The sequence below is a fragment of the Chiloscyllium plagiosum genome, unplaced genomic scaffold, assembly GCF_037043375.1.
Source record: "Chiloscyllium plagiosum isolate Xiang-an unplaced genomic scaffold, Cpla_swu_hap1 HiC_scaffold_27, whole genome shotgun sequence".
NCBI classification, from domain to species: Eukaryota; Metazoa; Chordata; class Chondrichthyes; order Orectolobiformes; family Hemiscylliidae; genus Chiloscyllium; species Chiloscyllium plagiosum.
In genome coordinates, this window is record NW_028270165.1 from 87,105,307 (window position 1) to 87,125,361 (window position 20,055).

The following is a 20,055-nucleotide window of genomic DNA, read 5'->3' on the forward strand; positions in this document are numbered from 1 at the left end:
TGAAATGTTACAGCAGGGGGTCTGGTCAGGTCTACAGAAGTAAAAGGTCGACGTTTTGCAAGAGGAGTTGCTTGAGCGCTGTAAAAAATGGGCCAAGTGACTCGAGCACTCGCACTGTATGGGAGACAATGGTCCTCAGAATGCTGTTCCCATTGGGCTCTCCCTTAGCTCTATTGTACATGGTCTTGGTGACAGTATCAGGTTCTGAAAAGAGAAAAGGCCTATAAATGCGCATGGGAAGGGTTCAGTTCCAGGTCCATGTGCCACATAAGGCCTACTGTACGCCAGCCAGTGTTACACCAGCTGTTTGTATACACAGACCCGAGGTTATTGGAAAACGATATTTCTCTTCGCAGGGTCGGCAGTAGGAAGTCTGACGAATAGAATGGAATCGGGGACTGAGGACGGGGCAAGTAAGTCATCTCCCGATAGAGAGGAGTAACATATTACTACCTCTGGGGTGAAGAGCATTCTGTGGGCCTGTATAAATACGTTGTTTGTGGATTGAGGAGTTTCCCCTATCAGGCTTCCCTTTTCTCAAGTCGGCCCGTCCTGCAAAATGGGATGGTGTTCCTGGGCATCCTTAAAATATTTACCATAATAACGGGGTTGATCATTTTTATCCTCACTCGGCTTGCGTCTGCAGGTAAAATCAAAAAAACATGGTAACGACATGATAACTCCCACTGATTTCTACTGTCCAGATGGACCATCTGGTCTTTCTGATGTAAGAGTCCATTGCAATAATCAATCTTCATCACGTCAAAGGCGTCTGGTCCAGTGCACTGGACGACATCTCCTCAGCATGGGTGGTGGATAATCTCTGATCATTCCTGGTCGCATCCATACTTAGTGGCTTTCCCCATCAGGATGTTGTACGTGATCAGAAAGGTGAGGAGACAAGCGATCCCCCACATGTCCCTCCTCTTAGTTCAAGTATCTGAAATAAGATTAACATTAGAACAACAGCAAAATTCAAAACCCATCAACAATGGTGCAGTTGGACCCAAGCTGAGTGCCCAGTGACTTTGACCACCATAGGGGTGGGAAGTAAAACCTGGAAGGGGCCATCCCAACGAGGTTGGAGACCTTTGCCAGTCCAGGTCTTGACGAGCACGAACGAACCAGGCTCTACCCGTGACGAGGCTGAAAGGGAGGGTACATCGCTGTAGGCCGTACGCTCCTGGGAGTAAAAGGCACGCATAACACTAGTTAGAGCAAGAACATAACCAATCATTGCTTCGGTCATGTGGTGGAAGTGGACTGAGAAGGGAGTTGAATCGTTCCAAGGGGTACGGAGGCGGTGACCAGAGAGACTCTCAGCTGGAGACAGTCGTGTCTTGCTCGCAGACATGGATCGCATCTGGAATAAGGCCACAGAGATTAGCATAACCAGGAGAGGCCATACTCTGCCACTAATTTGGCAAGTTTAGTCTTGAGTCTGGTTAAAACATTCAACAATGCCGGCCGCCTGAGGATGATAAGCACCATGCAGTTGCCGACAAATACAAAGCTGGGAACAGAGTTCTCCGTTAATATTACCTACAAAGTGTGGTCCATTGTCCGAGCCAATGCACGCAGGTATACTGAAGCGGGAATTATTTCCTTAAACAAAATTTTCATCACAGTCTCAGTAGTAGCATTAGGAGGAGGGTAGGATTCAATCCACTTCAAAAAGACATCAGCAATTTCTCCAACTCAATGAAGTCCAGTTGAAGTGTCTCCAAGGGACCCTCCAGCAAGGGAGTTCTCGTAGAGATACTTGAACTAAGAGGTGGAGGATCGTCTACCCACTAACCTGTTTGATCACGGACAACATCCTGATCGGGAAAGCCACTGACTGAGTATCGATGCAATCCGGTACAATCTGAGATTATCCTGATGTCATATGGTGCACCAGATCAGACGTTTTCAACGTGGAGTCGCTTGAGCGATGGCGTGAGCTGCCAGAGGAAGTGGTGGGTGCTGTTACGATGACAAGTTAAAAGGCTCCTGGACGGGCATCTGAATATGAAGGGTTCAGTTGGGTCAGGGCCAAGTGATGGCAAATGCGACTGGAGTCATAGAGATGTACAGCACAGAAACTGACCCTTCGGTCCAACCCGTCCTTGCTGACAAGATAGCAAACCCAATTTAGTCCCAGCTGCCAGCTCCCGCCCCATATAGGGGCCAAGTGATGGCAAACGTGACTAGATTAATTTAGGATATCTGGGCAGGTTGGGTCAAAGGGTCTGTTTCCGTGCTGTGTGACTCTAATTGTCTTCAGTGAGAGCAGAAGTGTGGTTATGAAGGCTGGACTTTCAGAGCATGTTCTGCCTGACTGGAAGCAGAAGAGTTTGACTGAAGTGTGTCGGTGTTAATGCCTTGATGTCTCATTTTGCTTCCACCTTCTCGGGGTCGATAACCATTTTGTGTCTGGTCCTTCCTCAAGAAGCTGCATTGCAGGTTCACCCTGAATTGACACTTTTTGTTTGCTTCCCAAAATCAGACCTGCTCACTCTCAGCAGGATCCCAGTGTTGTGAAAGATATTAACTTTCAGGTGGATGTATCCAAAATTCAGAGAGATGTCAGTATTGATGTTTTTGCTTTTTCTGCCCCTGTAAGATCCTGAATCAGCACCTTCAGGGGAATTAGTTAGAGCGGAGTGAGAACAGAGGGGTAGAGAGAGTGGGATGGTGCTTTCAATTTTGTGGAACAACAAAAGAATATTCCACAGAAAGGAGAATTGTTTGTTCTGAATTTCTACCCTGCACTGATAGTGATGACTTTTGTAATCTCTTTTTGCAGAGTATTTGAACATCTGAAGATTGAAGTTTCAAAATCAACAGATGAAGGGCTTATGCCCGAAACATTGACTCTCCTGTTCCTCAGATGCTGCATGACCTGTTGTGCTTTTCCAGCGCCACATTTTTTGACTGACTCTCCAGTGTCTGCAGTCCTCACTTTGACGTCAATGTCTGACAGTCACTCAATCCATCGGGACCGCAACGATTTTTGACTGTGATTTCTGTGAGAGGGATCAATGCTTTTCGGTTCCTGTTTGAGGACGTTTTCAGTATCATTGGGACTGGACGAGAGCCCCCACTGTTGCCACGCACTGTGTGTGGAGCCTGAAACAGTTATACGGCCTGGAAAGGGGATTTCACAGCAGGGAGGGGCTCTACACGTGTTTGTGTGCAGCTGAAGCTGTGGCCATGGAGAAACCTGAGGAATCCCGCCCCGTGGAGGAACCGTGGAAGTGTGGCGACTGTGGGAAAGGTTTCCGTGTCCTGTCTGTCCTGGAGACTCATCGGCGCAGTCACACCGGGGAGAGGCCATTCCCTTTCACCGACTGCGGGAAGGCCTTCAGTCATTTCTCCCAACTGTTGGCCCACCAGCGGGTCCACACTGGGGAGAGGCCCTTCAGCTGCCCCAAATGCGAAAAGGGCTTCAGCACATCTTCCACCCTGCTGAGGCATCAGTGGATCCACACCGGGGAGAAGCCCTTCATCTGCTTCAGTGCGGGAAGGGCTTCACCTACTCCTGCAACCTGCGGAATCACCAGCGAGTTCACGTGCCATCGCAGGGGGATTGAAGGAGTGACGGCCAAGTGCCATTATTGATTGGACTATCAACCCGGTTCTGGGGACTCCCGGGTTCGAATCCCGCCACGACAGATGGCAGAATTGGTATTCGGTCAGAAATGTGGAGTTCGGAATCTAACGATCAGACTGTTTCAGGGAGGGGGTGGTGCAGGAGAGAAAGCCCCCATCTGATTCACTCTCCCCCTTGTTAGGGAAGGGAACCGCCATTGTGGGAAAGGATTCACTCAGTCGTTCCAGCTGCATCCTTTACCCGGTCTGGCCTACACGTGACTCCAGACCCACAGCAGTCTGGTTGACTCTACACTGCCCCTTCCTGGCAAATGAGCGGGGCGAAACTTACTTGGAGACAGGGTATGGGTTGAAATTGCTGAGTGAGGCAATACTTCCTCTGGGTTACGGCTGTACCAAGGATCCGATTACAAAGGGACAACTTGGTGCTGACCAATAGTAAAGACAGTGAGGGGGGTGGGACAGGGGAGGTGTGGTGTGTGCACTTTGACCTTGAGGTGCTCAAAAAGCAACTGCTTTTTCTCTGCCTTTTTCCTGGGTGGGGGGGATCTGAAGCTGTAACAAAGTTGGGTTGCAATAAAGGTTACCTGAACTTACCGCCGGGCTGACTCTCATTGAAAGCTTTGAGCTCCAAGAGGTTTTTGTTTTAAAGCTGCTCATTTCTAAGTTTAGAACATAGAACAAAGAACATAGAACAACACAGCACAGAACAGGCCCTTCGGCCCTCAATGTTGCGCCGACCTGTGAACTATTCTCAGTTCGTTCCCCTACACTATCCCAAAATCAACCATGCGCTTATCTAAGGAATGTTTAAATCTCCCTAATGTGGCTGAGTTGACTACCTTAGCAGGTAGGGCATTCCACGCCCTTACCACTCTCTGCATAAAGAACTTGCCTCTGACATCTGTCTTAAAGCTATCACCCCTCAATTTGTAGTTCTGCCCCCTCGTACAAGCTGATGTCACCATACTAGGAAAGAGTCTTTCACTGTCTACCCTATCTAATCCTCTGATCATCTTATATGTCTCTATCAAATCCCCTCTTAGCCTCCTTCTTTCCAATGAGAACGGACCCAAGTCTCTCAGCCTTTCCTCATCAGACCCTCCCTCCAGACCAGGCAACAACCTGGTAAATCTCCTCTGCACCGTTTCCAATGCTTCCCACATCCTTCCTGAAATATGGGGACCAGAACTATACACAATATTCCAAGTGTGGCCGCACCAGCGTTTTGTATAGTTGCAGCGTGATATTGCGGTTCCCCGGAACTCAATCCCTCTACGAACGAAACCTAACACACCGTATGCCTTCTTAACAGCACTATCCACCTGCGTGGCAACTTTCAGGAATCTATGCACATGGACTCCAAGATCACTGCCTTCCTGTTATTCTTCCCAAAGTGAACCACCTCACATTTAGCTGCATTGAACTCCATTTGCTACCTCTCAGCCCAATTTTGAGTTTATCCAAGTCCCCCTGCAACCTATAACATTCTTCCAAACTATCCAGTACTCCACCGACTTTAGTGTCATCTGCAAATTTACTAATCCATCCACCTATGCCTGCGTCTAAGTCATTTATAAAAATGACAAACCGCAGTAGTCCCAAAACAGATCCTTGTGGCACACCACTAGTAACCAGACTCCAGGCTGAATATTTTCCATAAACCACCACTCGCTGCCTTATTTCAGAAAGCCACTTTCTAATCCAAACTGCTTAATCACCCTCAATCCCATGCCTCTACATTTTCTCCAACAGCCTACCATGTGGAACCTTTACGGAGGTCAATGTACACCACGTCAACTGCCCTACCCTCATCTACATGCTTGGTCACCTTCTCAAAAAGCGCAATGAGGTTTGTGAGACACGATCTGCCCTTGATGAAACCATGTTGACTATCTGAAATCAAATTGTTGCTTGCTAGATGATTTTAAATCCAATCTCTAATATTCCTTTCCAAAAGCTTTCCTTCAACAGAAGTAAGGCTCACTGGTCTATAATTACCTGGGTCATCTCTGCTGCCCTTCTTGAACAAGGGCACAACATTTGCAATCCTCCTCTCTGGTACTAAACCTGTCGACAATGACGACTCAAATATCAAAGCCAAAGGTTCTGTGATCTCCTCCCTCGCTTCCCAGAGAAACCTCGGATAAATCCCATCTGGCCGAGGGCACTTGTCTACTTTCACTCCTTCTAGAATTGATAACACCTGTGTGCAACTAACCTTGATCCTTTCGAGTCTAATATCTCGTACCTCATTCTTCTCCTCTACAATATTCCCCTTTTCCTGAGTGAAGACCGATGAGAGATATTCATTAACACCTCTCCAATCTCCACAGGGCCCACACTCAACTTCCCACTTCTGTCTTTGATTGGCCCTATTCCTACCCTAATCATCCTTTTATTCCTCACATACCTATAGAAAGCTTTAGGTTCTCCTTTATTCTATTTGGTAAAGACTGTTCATGTCCTCTCTTTGCTCTTAACTCTCTCTTTAAATCCTTCCTAGCTGATCTGTAACTCTCCATCGCCTCTTCTGAACCATCTTGCCTCATCAACACATAAGCCTCCTTCTTCTTTGTCACAAGAGATGCAATTTCTGTTGTAAACCACGGTTCCCTTACCTTATCACTTCCTGCCTGACAGGGACATACCTAACAAGGACACACAATATCTGTTCCTTAAACCAGCTCCACATTTCAATTGTTCCCATCCCCTGCATTTTGCTACCCTATTCTATGCATCCTAAGTCTTGCCTAATTGCATTATAATTGCCCTTGCCCCATCGATAACTCTTGACCTGCGGCATGTTCCTATCCCTTTACATCGCTAAATGAAACCTAACTGAATTATGGTCACTCTCTCCAAAGTGCTCACCTTCCACTAAATCAAACACCTGATCCAGAGTGACCTCCCCTCCTGCACACACTGGACAAAAACTGATCCATACGACGTACTAGAGTGAAAGCATTTCCAGTCAATGTTGGGGAAGTTAAAGTCCCCCATAATGACCACCCTGTTCCTTTCACTCCTACCCAGAATAATTTTGCTAATCCCCTCTTCCACCTCCCTGGAACTCTGCGGAGGCCTATAAAAAAACTCCAAGCAGTGTGACCTCTCCTCTCCTGTTTCTAACCTCAGCCCACATTACCTGAGTAGATGAGTCCTCATCAAAAGTTCTGTCAGCCACCGTTATACTATCCTTGACTAACAAGGCCATGCCTCTCCCTCTTTTACCGCCTTGGCTGTTCTTAATGAAAGATCAAAACCCTGGAACCTGCAACATCCATTCCTCACCCTGCTCTATCCATGTCTCCAAAATGGCCACAACATCCAAGTCCCAGGTACCTAGCCGTGCTGCAAGCTCACCTACCTTATTGCAGATACTCTGGCGTTGAAGTAGACACACTTCAAACCAGTTCGCTGTCTGCCAGCACATTCCTGTGACCCTGAAATCCTGTCCCTGTGATTCCTACTCTCATCCTCCTATGCACTACAGCTACACCCCCGGTTCCCATCCCCCTGCTGATCTAGTTTAAAGCCACCCGAATAGCACCAGCAAATTTCCCACCCAGGATATTAGTACCCCCCTGGTTCAAGTGAAGACTGTCCTGTTTGTACAAGTCCTACCTTCCCCAGAATGAGCCCCAATTATCCAAAAACCTGAAACCCTCCCTCCTGCACCATCCTTGCAGCCACGTGTTCAGCTGATATATCTCCCTATTCCTTGCCTTGCTATCACGTGGCACGGGTAACAAACCAGAGATAACCACTCTGTTTGTTCTAGCCCTCAGCTTCCACCCTAGCTCCCTGAAATCCTGCCTTACATCCCTATCCCTCTTTCTGTGGGAGATTAGAAATGTTGTTTTTGCAGATGGGAGAGGTGGGGTAGTGGGGGAAGGGAAGCGAAATTCTTGTAGTATGTAGCATACGTAAGGCTAAGACTTTAATGAATATACAGGGTCTTTTCAAGAAAATAGTTTTAAGCTAGGAAATAACTTGAAAGTGTTGTAGTTGACCACAAAAAGAAGCAACAGGGGCATTTCACAATAAAGCTTATAGTATGATAAGAGAAACTGGATAAAAGAACAAGCTGTAACAAACAAGGAACAAAGAATGCAGACAAGGACAGCAGGATGGCCAGATAAGAAAATAACTAACAAGTGAGGTAATCGGCTTATGATCGGATGGGAAAAGGGAGGCGTGATTCCGCAACTTGTAAACTGAATAAGAAAGCTAACATGCTCTGTTTTGGTGCGCATTTCTGCTTGATTGCAGAAGCGTCTGGTACTTGCAAGACTGTAATAAATTGTTCTTGTTTCCAAGGCTTTGTCTCACGCTGATTGATTTGTGAGTGAGTTCTCTTTCTCACAATTGGGGGCCTCGTTCCGGGATGCAAAACTCAGACCGCTTGACACTCTTGGGATGACGGGGAGGTGTACCTCGCCGATTTCGGTGATCTCCGACTCCCTTGCTTGTCGTTGGCGGTTTGGGCGAGTACGATCCGGACTGGGAGATTTATGGCCGGACGTCCAGAAGAATATTCAAAAGCTCAAGGAGTCGTTGCGGGAAGCTCAAAGTGTCTGTGAGATACGGTGTCTGTGTGTGTGTGTGTGTGTGTGTGTGAGATAGAGAGAGAGAGAGAGAAAGAGAAAGAGCTGTACAGCAACTAGAAAGTTTAACTCTTTGTGATTTGGTTTGAATGCACATTTGTTTGTTGGTGATTGAATGTTTCTACTTTGTTCCCTGGAGCTCGAGATCCGGGACTGTTTTGAATCTGATTTCTGCTATGGAAATTTTAACATGATTTCTTTTAAGGTTAAGGATTTTACAGATTATAAAATAAAATGTTAACTCCTGTTCTTTTTACAGGTCATGACTGCCTTACTATCAGCTTCTAACTAATCTCTTTTATCCTTACATAAAAGTGATTTATGGAGAACAGTTGAAGTCTCAAAAAGCATATAGTTGGTCAGATTAATCGGACGAGTAAGGTGTCTCGTCAGGACCCTGAAGGGGGTGTGGAAGAGGGTGACACCGGACCTCGTTAAGATTAATTAAATTAGCAACAATGGTAGGCAAGGTAAGTTGCCTGGGTAACGATCGATCTGTAAATAACGTTAAAGGGGAGTCCTTTGGGGAGAATGTTGGGAAATTGGGAACACAACTCCCGGACGCGGGGGAAAGATAAGGCTATAATGGTAAACTACTATTGTTGTTTTGTCTGGACTAGATAAAATATTAAGGCGTCTGGTATTTTTTGGCCCAAATTTGGGTCCGATGAGGATTGGCTGTGTCAAGATCTTAATATATATGTCAATCGGAAAGAAGCGTACAGTCAAAAAGTGTCCAATTATGCGGTTTGTTGGATAGGGAGTGCAGGAGTAAAATTATGTCCCATGAATAGGGAGGAATCAGGGAAAGAACAGAAAAAGAATGAACAAGGGAAGCCACAATGGGACCCCTTAACGTGTTTGCCGTCCCCATATACTACTCCCCGGAACGAGCCCCCAGCTCCCAATGTAGAACCGAGCCCAGACACAGAAATGGGAACGGACTCTGAACTAAAAGATGCAGAACCTGGGGGGGGGGGGGGGGGGGGGGGGGGGGGGGGCAGAGTCACTCGAGCCACCACACGTAAAGGAGGGGCAGAGATATTGGAAAATGTAAAATTATGTCCCTTACGAGAGGTTCCGATTGGGGAAGGTACAATCGGATATGTAAATGCTCCCTTAACTAGCAGTGAAGTTAGGGTCTTTACAAAGGAAATGAAAAGTTTAATAGAGGATCCGGTTGGACTAGCCGAACAATTAGAGCAATTCCTAGGGCCTAATTTATATACCTGGGGAGAACTGATGGCAATTTTAGGAACGTTATTTTCAGGGGAAGAACGAGGTATGATTAGGAGAGCAGCTTTATAGGAATGGGAAACCAGGCACCCAGTTGGGGAAGAAGGGGCCCCAGCTGAACAGAAATTCCCAAATGTTGACCCACATTGGGAAAATAATGACAGAGAAGACAGGGAGTCAATGCGGGATCTATGAGAAATGGGAATATTAGGAATTAAAGAGGCAGCACCAAGATCATAAAACTTTGTTAAGGCCTTTGAAGTACGACAAGAGAAGAATGGAACCCCTTCTGCATTTCTTAAAAGGCTCAAGGAGGCCACAAGGAAGTGTTTGGGAATGGATCCCGATAATCAGATAGCACAGGGACTCTTAAAGGTCCAGTTTGTAACGAAATCATGGCCGGACATACAAAAGAAATTACAGAAATTAGATGGATGGAGTGAAAGACAGATGGAAGAGGTGTTACGAGAGGCACAGAAAGTGTATGTGAAAAGGGAAGACGAGAAGCAGAAACAGAAAGCCAAAATGATGTGGAGGCAGTAGAAGAAATAACAAAAAGGAGACTGGGGTCAAGGGATAACAGGAAGGGTAGGGGAGGACACGAAAGACAAGGGTCAGATACCTGGGAAAGGAGGCAACAAACCAGAGATAACCACTCTGTTTGTTCTAGCCCTCAGCTTCCACCCTAGCTCCCTGAAAGCCTGCCTTACATCCCTATCCCTCTTTGTTTTGTGGTTAGCACTGCTGCCTCACAGCGCCAGAGCCCCAGGTTCAATTCCCCCTCCCCTCCCACGTCTGCGCGGATATCCTCCCATTTTCCAAAGACGTGCAGGTTAAGGTGAATTGGACAAGCTAAATTGCCCCGTAGTGTTAGGTGACGGGGAATGGGGCTGGGTGTTTTACTCTTCGGTGGGTCGGTGTGGACTTGTTGGCCCGAAGGGCCTGTTTCCACACTGGAGGGAATCTGATCTAAAGTTCTGGAATTTATATATTGATGAACTGAAACCTGCAACCCGTTCTAAAAGATGAAGGACTCAGCAGCGGTCCAGGTTTGTTCCAAATATTGCATCGGTTGCATGACACTGTGATGTTTTGGTATTAATTCTGTGCCTTATGATCCTGCAGCACAGCTACCGGCAGAAGAAGCAACGCTGCAGAAGCCAGTGCTTCCAAATACACCTGGGTGGGCGGGTGGTCCATAAGGGGCGGGGTTTAGATTGGAGGGTGGGCGGAGTACACGGGCGGGGCGTGTCTCGTGAGATGGTCGCGAGCTAGTAGGCGGGGCAAGGCGGCTATCCTAGAGGCGCGCGGCTTTGTGGGCGGTTGCGCGTGAGGGCAGGGGGCGTGGTTTGACTCGCGCGGGGTCCGCGGCGTAGGGGCGGGGTTTGGTTCGCGAGGTGGAAAGGAGTTTGTGCCCTCGAGCCGGGGCTTGGTATCGATGGGGCGGGTTTACATGCAGCGTTCCAAAGTGCGGGGTGAACGAACTGCGTTCGGAAGGGACGGGGTTAACGAGTGCGTCCGGAAGGGGCGGGGGTTTACGAGCTGCGTCCGGAAGGGGCGGGAGTTTACCATCTGCGGTCGGAAGGGGCGGGGTTTATGTGCCGCTTTGGCGGAGGAGGGGGCGGGACCAGTGCCAGGGGGCGTGGCCACCCCGAAGCAGGAAGTGTGCCAGCGGCCTGTTTCCTCCGCTGGAGCTTCGGCTGCAGTAAGTAAGGTAAAGCTTTATCAATATTTCCTTTTACAGAGTTTGTATTTAATAACCAGTAATGGTTACTCAATATCATCATAAAGTCCCAAAATGCAATTCTTTTCAATCCATAGCAGATCAGCACTAAGAGTTAATTTTCTACGGGATTCAACAGCCTCAGCACTAAAACGGCTGTGAATGTTGCCACTCCGTTAATATTACCTACAAAGTTGGTCCATTGACCGAGCTAATGCACGCAGGTATACTGAAGCAGGGAATTATTTCCTTAAACAAAATCTTCACCACAGTCTCAGCAGTAGCATTAGGAGGAGGTTAGGCTTCAATGCACTTCGAAAAGACATCAGCAATAAGCAAAACACATTTATAGCAACTCAACTCATTTCTCCAACTCAATGAAGTCCAGTTGAAGTGTCTCCAAGGGACCCTCCAGCAAGGGAGTTCTCGTAGAGATACTTGAACTAAGATGTGGGGGATCGCCTATCCACTAACCTGTTTGATCACGTACAACGTCCTGATCGGGAAACCTGACTGAGTTTCGATGCGATCTGGAACGATCCAAGATTATCCTGATGTCATATGGTGCACCAGATCAGACGCTTTCAACGTGGAGTCGCTTGAACGATGGCGTGAGCTGCCAGAGGAAGTGGTGGGTGCTGGTACGATGACAAGCTAAAAGGCTCCTGGACTGGCATCTGAATATGAAGGGTTCAGATGGGTCAGGGCCAAGTGATGGCAAATGCAACTGGAGTCATAGAGATGTACAGCACAGAAAGAGACCCTTTGGTCCAACTCGTCCTTGCTGACAAGATAGCCAACCCAATTTAGTCCCAGCTGCCAGCATCCGGCCCAGATAGAGGCTAAGTGATGGCAAACGTGACTAGATTAATTTAGGATATCTGGGCAGGTTGGGCCAAAGGGACTGTTTCCGTGCTGTGTGACTCTAATTGTCTTCAGTGAAAGCAGAAGTGTGGTTGTGAAGGCTGGACTTTCAGAGCATGTTTTGCCCTGACTGGGAGCAGAAGAGTTTGACTGAAGTGTGTCGGTGTTAATGCCTTGATGTCTCATTTTGCTTCCACCGTCTCGGGGTCATTAACCATTTTGTGTCTGGTCCTTCCTCAAGAAGCTGCATTGCAGGTTCACCCTGAATTGACACTTTTTTTTTGCTTCCCAAAATCAGACCTGCTCACTCTCAGCAGGATCCCAGTGTTGTGAAAGATATTAACTTTCAGGTGGATGTATCCAAAATTCAGAGAGATGTCAGTATTGATGTTTTTGCTTTTTCTGCCCCTGTAAGATCCTGAATCAGCACCTTAAGGGGAATTAGTTAGAGCTGAGTGAGAACAGAGGGGGAGAGAGAGTGGGATGGTGCTTTCAATTTTGTGGAACAACAAAAGAATATTCCACAGAAAATAGAATTGCTTGTTCTGAATTTCTACCCTGCACTGATAGTGATGGCTTTTGTAATCTCTTTTTACAGAGTATTTGAAAATCTGAAGACTGAAGTTTCAAAATCAACAGATGAAGGGCTTATGCCCGAAACATTGACTCTCCTGCTCCTCGGATGCTGCCTGACCTGCTGTGCTTTTCCAGCGCCACATTTTTTGACTGACTCTCCAGCGTCTTCAGTCTTCACTTTGATGTCAATGTCTGACAGTCACTCAATCCATCGGGACCGCAACGATTTTTGACTGTGATTTCTGTGAGAGGGATCAACGCTTTTTGGTTCCTGTTTGAGGACGTTTTCAGCATCAGTGGGACTGGATGAGAGACCCCACTGTTGCAGCGCACTGTGTGTGGAGCCGGAAACAGTTATACGGCCTGGAAAGGGGATTTCACGGCACGGAGGGGCTCTAAACGTGTTTGTGTGCAGCTGATGCTGTGGCCATGGAGAAACCCGAGGAATCCCGCCCCGTGGAGAAACCGTGGAAGTGTGGTGACTGTGGGAAAGGCTTCCGTGTCCCGTCTGCCCTGGAGACTCATCGGCGCAGTCACACTGGGGAGAGTCCATTCCCCTGCACCGACTGCGGGAAAGCCTTCAGACATTCCTCTTACCTGTTGGCCCACCAGCGGGTCCACACGGGGGAGAGGCCCTTCAGCTGCCCAGAGTGCGGGAAGGCCTTCAGCACATCCTCCCACCTGCTGAGCCACCAGCGTGTACACACGGGGGAGAGGCCCTTCAGCTGCCCAGAGTGCGGGAAGGCCTTTACCCAGGCCTCCACCCTGCTGAGGCACAAGCGGGTCCATACGGCGGAAAGGCCTTTCAGCTGTCCCGAGTGCGGGAAGGCCTTCAGCAATTCCTCCACCCTGCTGACCCACCAGCATGTCCACACGGGAGAGAGGCCCTTCAGTTGCCCTGAATGCGGGAAGGCCTTTACCCAGGTCTCCAACCTGCTGAGGCACCAGCGTGTCCATACGGGGGAAAGGCCTTTCAGTTGCCCTGAATGCGGGAAGGCCTTCAGCGATTCCTCCACCCTGCGGAGTCACCGGCATGTCCACACGGGGGAGATGCCGTTCACCTGCTCTCAGTGTGGGAAGGGCTTCACCTGCTCCTCCAATCTGCGGATCCACCAGCGTATCCACACGGGGGAGAGGCCCTTCAGTTGCCCCAAGTGCGGGAAGGCCTTCAGCAATTCCTGCGCCCTGTTGAGGCACCAGCATGTCCACACCGGGGAGGGGCCGTTCACCTGCTCTCGGTGCGGGAAGGGCTTCACCTGCTCCTCCACCCTGCAGAGCCACCAGCGGATCCACACAGGAGAGAGACCCTTCAGCTGCTCTCAGTGCGGGAAGGCCTTTACCCACGTCTCCTCCCTGATGACCCACCAGCGTATCCACACGGGGGAGAGGCCGTTCACCTGCTCTCAGTGCGGGAAGGGCTTCACCTGCTCCTTCAACCTCCAGACCCACCAGCGGGTCCACACGGGGGAGAGGCCCTTTAGCTGCCCAGAGTGCGGGAAGGCCTTTACCCAGGTCTCCACCCTGCTGAGGCACCAGCGGGTCCACACGGGGGAGAGGCCCTTCAGCTGCCCCGAGTGCGGGAAGGCCTTCAGGAATTCCTCCACCCTGCTGGCCCACCAGCGGGTCCACACGGGGGAGAGGCCCTTCAGCTGCCCCGAGTGCAGGAAGGGCTTCAGGTATTCCTCCCACCTGCTGACCCACCGGCGGGTCCACACGGGGGAGAGGCCCTTCAGCTGCCCAGAGTGCGGGAAGGCCTTTACCCAGGTCTCCACCCTGCTGAGGCACCAGCGGATCCACACCGGAGAGAGGCCGTTCACTTGCTCTCAGTGCGGGAAGGGCTTCACCTACTCCTCCAACCTGCAGAAACACCAGCGAGTTCACGAGCCATCGCAGGGGGATTGAAGGAGTGACGGCCGAGTGCCATTATCGAGTGGACTATCAACCCGGTTCTGGGGACTCCCGGGTTTGAATCCCCCCACGACAGATGGCAGAATTGGCATTCGGTCAGAAATGTGGAGTTCGGAATCTAACGATGAGACTGTTTCAGGGAGGGGTGGTGCGGGGGAGAAAGCCCCCATCTGATTCACTCTCTCCCTTGTTAGGGAAGGGAACCGCCATTGTGGGAAAGGATTCACTCAGTCATTCCAGCTGCATCCTTTATCCGGTCTGGCCTACACGTGACTCCAGACCCACAGCAGTCTGGTTGACACTGCACTGCCCCTTCCTGGCAAATGAGCGGGGAGAAACATACTTGGAGACAAGGTATGGGTTGAAATTGCTGATGAGGCAATACTTCCCCCAGGTTACGGCTTTACCAAGGATCCAATTACAAAGGGACAACTTGGTGCTGGCCAATAGTAAAGACAGTGAGGGGAGTGGGACAAGGGGAGGTGTGGTGTGTGCACTTTGACCTTGAGGTGCTCAAAAAGCAACTGCTTTTTCTCTGCCTTTTTGCTGGGGGGGATCTGAAGCTGTAACAAAGTTGGGTTGCAATAAAGGTTACCTGAACTTACCACTGGGCTCAGACTCTCATTGAAAGCTTTGAGCTCCAAGAGGTTTTTGTTTTAAAGCTGCTCATTTCTTTCAGCCTCCTGCACTAAGTTTAGAACATAGAACAAAGAACATAGAACAATACAGCGCACAACAGGCCCTTCCGCCCTCGATGTTACGCAACCTGTGAACTATTCTCAGCTCGTTCCCTGACACTATCCCAAAATCAACCATGCGCTTACCTAAGGATTGTTTAAATCTCCCTAATGTGGCTGAGTTGACTACCTTAGCAGGTAGGGCATTCCACGCCCTTACCACTCTCTGCATAAAGAACTTGCCTCTGACATCTGTCTTAAATCTATCACCCTTCAATTTGTAGTTATGCCCCCTCATACAAGCTGACGTCACTATCCTAGGAAAGAGTCTTTCACTGTCTACCCTATCTAATCCTCTGATCATCTTATATGTCTCTATCAAATCACCTCTTAGCCTCCTTCTTTCCAATGAGAACGGACCCAAGTCTCTCAGCCTTTCCTCAGAAGACCCTCCCTCCAGACCAGGCAACAACCTGGTAAATCTCTTCTGCACCGTTTCCAATGCTTCCCACATCCTTCTTGAAATATGGGGGCCAGAACTATACACAATATTCCAAGCGTTTTGTATAGTTGCAGCGTGATATTGCGGTTGCCCGGAACTCAATCCCTCTACGAACGAAACCTAACACACTGTATGCCTTCTTCACAGCACTATCCACCTGAGTGGCAACTTTCAGGGATCTATGCACATGGACTCCAAGATCACTGGCTTCCTGTTTTTCTTCCCAAAGTGAATCACCTCACATTTAGCTGCATTGAACTCCATTTGCCACCTCTCAGCCCAATTCTGCTAATCCATCCACCTCTGCCTGCACCTAAGTAATTTTAAAAATGAGAAACCGCAGTAGTCCCAAAACAGATCCTTGTGGCACTCCACTAGTAACCGGACTCCAGGCTGAATATTTTCCATAAACCACCACTCGCTGCCTTCTTTCAGAATGCCAGTTTCTAATCCAAACTGCTAAATCACCCTCAATCCCATGCCTCTGCATTTTCTCCAACATCCTACCATGTGGAACCTTTACTGAGGTCCATGTACACCACGTCAACTGCCCTATCCTCATCTACATGCTTGGTCACCTTCTCAAAAAACTCAATAAGGTTTGTGAGCCACGATCTGCCCTTGATGAAACCATGTTGACTATCTGAAATCAAATTGTTGCTTGCTAGATGATTATAAATCCAATCTCTAATATTCCTTTCCAAAAGCTTTCCTTCAACAGAAGTAAGGCTCACTGGTCTATAATTACCTGGGTCATCTCTGCTGCCCTTCTTGAACAAGGGCACAACATTTGCAATCCTCCACTCTGGTACTAAGCCTGGAGACAATAACAACTCAAATATCAAAGCCAAAGGCTCTGCTATCTCCTCCCTCGCTTCCCAGAGAAACCTCGGATAAATCCCATCGGGCTCAGGGCACTTGTCTACTTTCACTCCTTCTAGAATTGATAACACCTGTGTGCAACTAACCTTGATCCTTTCGAGTCTAATATCTCGTACCTCATTCTTCTCCTCTACAATATTCTCCTTTTCCTGAGTGAAGACCGATGAGAGATATTCATTAACACTTCTCCAATCTCCACAGGGCCCACATTCAACTTCCCACTTCTGTCTTTGATTAGCCCTATTCCTACCCTAATCATCCTTTTATTCCTCACATACCTATAGAAAGCTTTAGGGTTCTCCTTTATTCTATTTGTTAAGGACTGCTCATGTCCTCTCATTGCTCTTAACTCTCTCTTGAAATCCTTCCTAGCTAATCTGTGACTCTCCATCGCCTCATCTGAACCATCTTGCCTCATCAACACATAAGCCTCCTTCTTCTTTGTAACAGGAGATGCAATTTCTGTTGTAAACCACGGTTCCCTTACCTTATCACTTCCTGCCTGACAGGGACATACCTATCAAGGACACACTATATCTGTTCCTTAAACCAGCTCCACATTTCAATTGTTCCCATTCCCTGCATTTTGCTACCCTATTCTATGCATCCTAAGTCTTGCCTAATTGCATTATAATTGCCCTTGCCCCATCGATAACTCTTGACCTGCGGCATGTTCCTATCCCTTTACATCGCTAAATGAAACCTAACTGAATTATGGTCACTCTCTCCAAAGTGTTCACCTTCCACTAAATCAAACATCTGGCCTGGTTCATTTGCCAAGCACCAGATCCAGAGTGACCTCCCCTCTTGTCGGCCTTCGACATACTGTGTCAGAAAGCCCTCCTGCGCACACTGGACAAAAACTGATCCATACGAAGTACTAGAGTGAAAGCATTTCCAGTCAATGTTAAGGAAGTTAAAGTCCCCCATAATGACCACCCTGTTCCTTTCACTCCTACCCAGAATAATTTTGCTAATCCCCTCTTCCACCTCCCTGGATCTCTGCGGAGGCCTATAAAAAAACTCCAAGCAGTGTGACCTCTCCTCTCCTGTTTCTAACCTCAGCCCACATTACCTGAGTAGATGAGTTCTCATCAAAAGTTCTGTCAGCCACCGTTATACTATCCTTGACTAACAAGGCCACACCTCTCCCTCTTTTACCGCCTTGGTGGTTCTTAATGAAAGATCAAAACCCTGGAACCTGCAACATCCATTCCTCACCCTGCTCTCTCCATGTCTCCGAAATGGCCACAACATCCAAGTCCCAGGTACCTATCCGTGCTGCAAGCTCACCTACCTTATTGCGGATACTCTGGCGTTGAAGGAGACACACTTCAAATCACTTCACTGCCTACCAGCACATTCCTGTGACCCTGAAATCCAGTCCCTGTCCTTCCTACTCTCATCCTCCTGTGCATTACAGCTACACCCCCCGGTTCCCATCCCCCTGCTGAGCTAGTTTAAACCCACCCGAATAGCACCAGCAAATTTCCCACCCAGGATATTAGTACCCCTCTGGTTCAAGTGAAGACTGTCCTGTTTGTACAAGTCCCACCTTCCCCAGAATGAGCCCCAATTATCCAAAAACCTGAAACCCTCCCTCCTGCACCATCCTTGCAGCCACGTGTTCAGCTGATATATATCCCTATTCCTTGCCTTGCTATCACGTGGCATGGGTAACAAACCAGAGATAACCACTCTGTTTGTTCTAGCCCTCAGCTTCCACCTGAGCTCCCTGAAATCCTGCCTTACATCCCTATCCCTCTTTCTGTGGGAGATTAGAAATGTTGTTTTTGCAGATGGGTGAGGGGGTGTAGTAGGGGGAAGGGAAGCGGAATTCTTGTAGCATGTAGCATACATAAGGCTACGACTTTAATAAATATAGAGGGTCTTTTAAAGAAAATAGTTTTAAGCTAGGGAATAACTTTAAAGTGTTGTAGTTGACCACAAAAAGAAGCAGCAGGGGTATTTCACAATAAAGCTGAAGTATACTGATTCCGCAATAAAGTGATTCCGCAATTTGTAAACTGAATAAGAAAGCTAACATGCTCTGTTTTGGCGCGCATTTCTGCTTGATTGCAGAAGCGTCCAGTACTTAGAAGACTGTAATAAATTGTTCTTGTTTCCAAGATTGATTTGTCTCAGGCTGATTGATTTGTGAGTGAGTTCTGTTTCTCACAATTGGGGGCCTCGTTCCGGGATCCAGGACTCAGACCGCTCGACACTCTTGGGATGACCGGGGAGGTGCACCTCGCCGATTTCGGTGATCTCCGACTCCCTTGCTTGTCGTTCGCGGTTTGGGCGAGTACGATCCGGACTGGGAGACCCTGGAAACAAGGCGGGCAGACGCGGCGGGTTAGGTCGGGCAGCTCTTGTGCACAGGACCCGGGTAGGGAAAGGTCTTAAAGGATATATCCGGGTGACCGGGGGCAGCGGTATTTGCTGCAAGAATTGCTGCGGGACGGGGCGCACCGAAATGACCAGGTAACTCTGTGCACAGACCAAGGTCGGAAGAGAGACCTTTTATGTCTTGCCTTGGTGGTCGGGACATATAAAAGTATGGGGAATTGGTGATATATAAAATTAAGCATATGTCAATGGAAAACAGCCAGTGTCAGAAGGGCTAGTAGTTGAAGGGCTACTGAGGATGCCCTTCATAACTAACTTATGACCAGACGTCCAGATGAATATTCAAAAGCTAGAGGAGCCGTTGCGGAAAGCTCAAAGTGTCTGTGAGACACGGTGTCTATGTGTGTGAGAGAGAGAGAAAGAGCTGTACAGTAACTAGAAAGTTTAACCCGGTCTGATTTGGTTTGAATGCACATTTGTTTGTTGGTGATTGAATGTTTCTGCTTTGTTCCCTGGAGCTTGAGATCCGGGACTGTTTTGAATCTGATTTCTACTATGGAAATTTTAACATGATTTCTCTTAACGTTAAGGATTTTACAGATAATGAAATAAAATGTTAACTCCTGTTCTTTTTACAGGTCATGACTGCCTTACTATCAGTTTCTAACTAATCTCTTTTATCCTTACATAAAAGTGATTTATGGAGAACAGTTGAAGTCTCAAAAAGCATATAGTTGGTCAGATTAATTGGACGAGTAAGGTGTCTAGTCAGGACCCTGAAGGGGGTGTGGAAGAAGGTGACACCGGACCTCGTTAAGATTAATTAAATTAGCAACAATGGGAGGCACGGGGAGTTGGCTGGGTAACGATCGATCAGTAAATAACGTTAAAGGGGAATATATTTCACCCGACAGTCCTTTGGGGAGAATGTTGGGAAATTGGGAACACAACTCCCGGACGCGGGGGAAAGATAAAGCTACAATGGTAAACTATTGTTGTTTTGTCTGGACTAGATAAAATATTAAGGCGCCTGGTATTTTTTGGCCCAAATATGGGTCCGATGAGGATTGGCTGTGTCAAGATCTTAATATATTTGTCAATCGGAAAGAAGCGTACAGTCAAAAAGAGTCTGAT

The 20,055-nt window shown here is 48.1% G+C and overlaps 1 protein-coding gene across 1 annotated transcript in view; it reads left to right on the plus strand.

Annotated features, from left to right (window-relative positions):
• Window positions 1-15,313, plus strand: part of LOC148144878 (uncharacterized) — a 157,666-nt gene extending 142,353 nt beyond the window's left edge. Inside the window, exon 2 of the mRNA XM_087975135.1 lies at window positions 12,626-15,313. Coding sequence (XP_087831261.1) covers window positions 13,033-14,505 — 1,473 coding nt within the window. The 5' untranslated portion in view covers window positions 12,626-13,032 and the 3' untranslated portion in view covers window positions 14,506-15,313. The remainder of the gene's footprint in view (window positions 1-12,625) is intronic.
• Window positions 15,314-20,055: the final 4,742 nt, after the last annotated feature.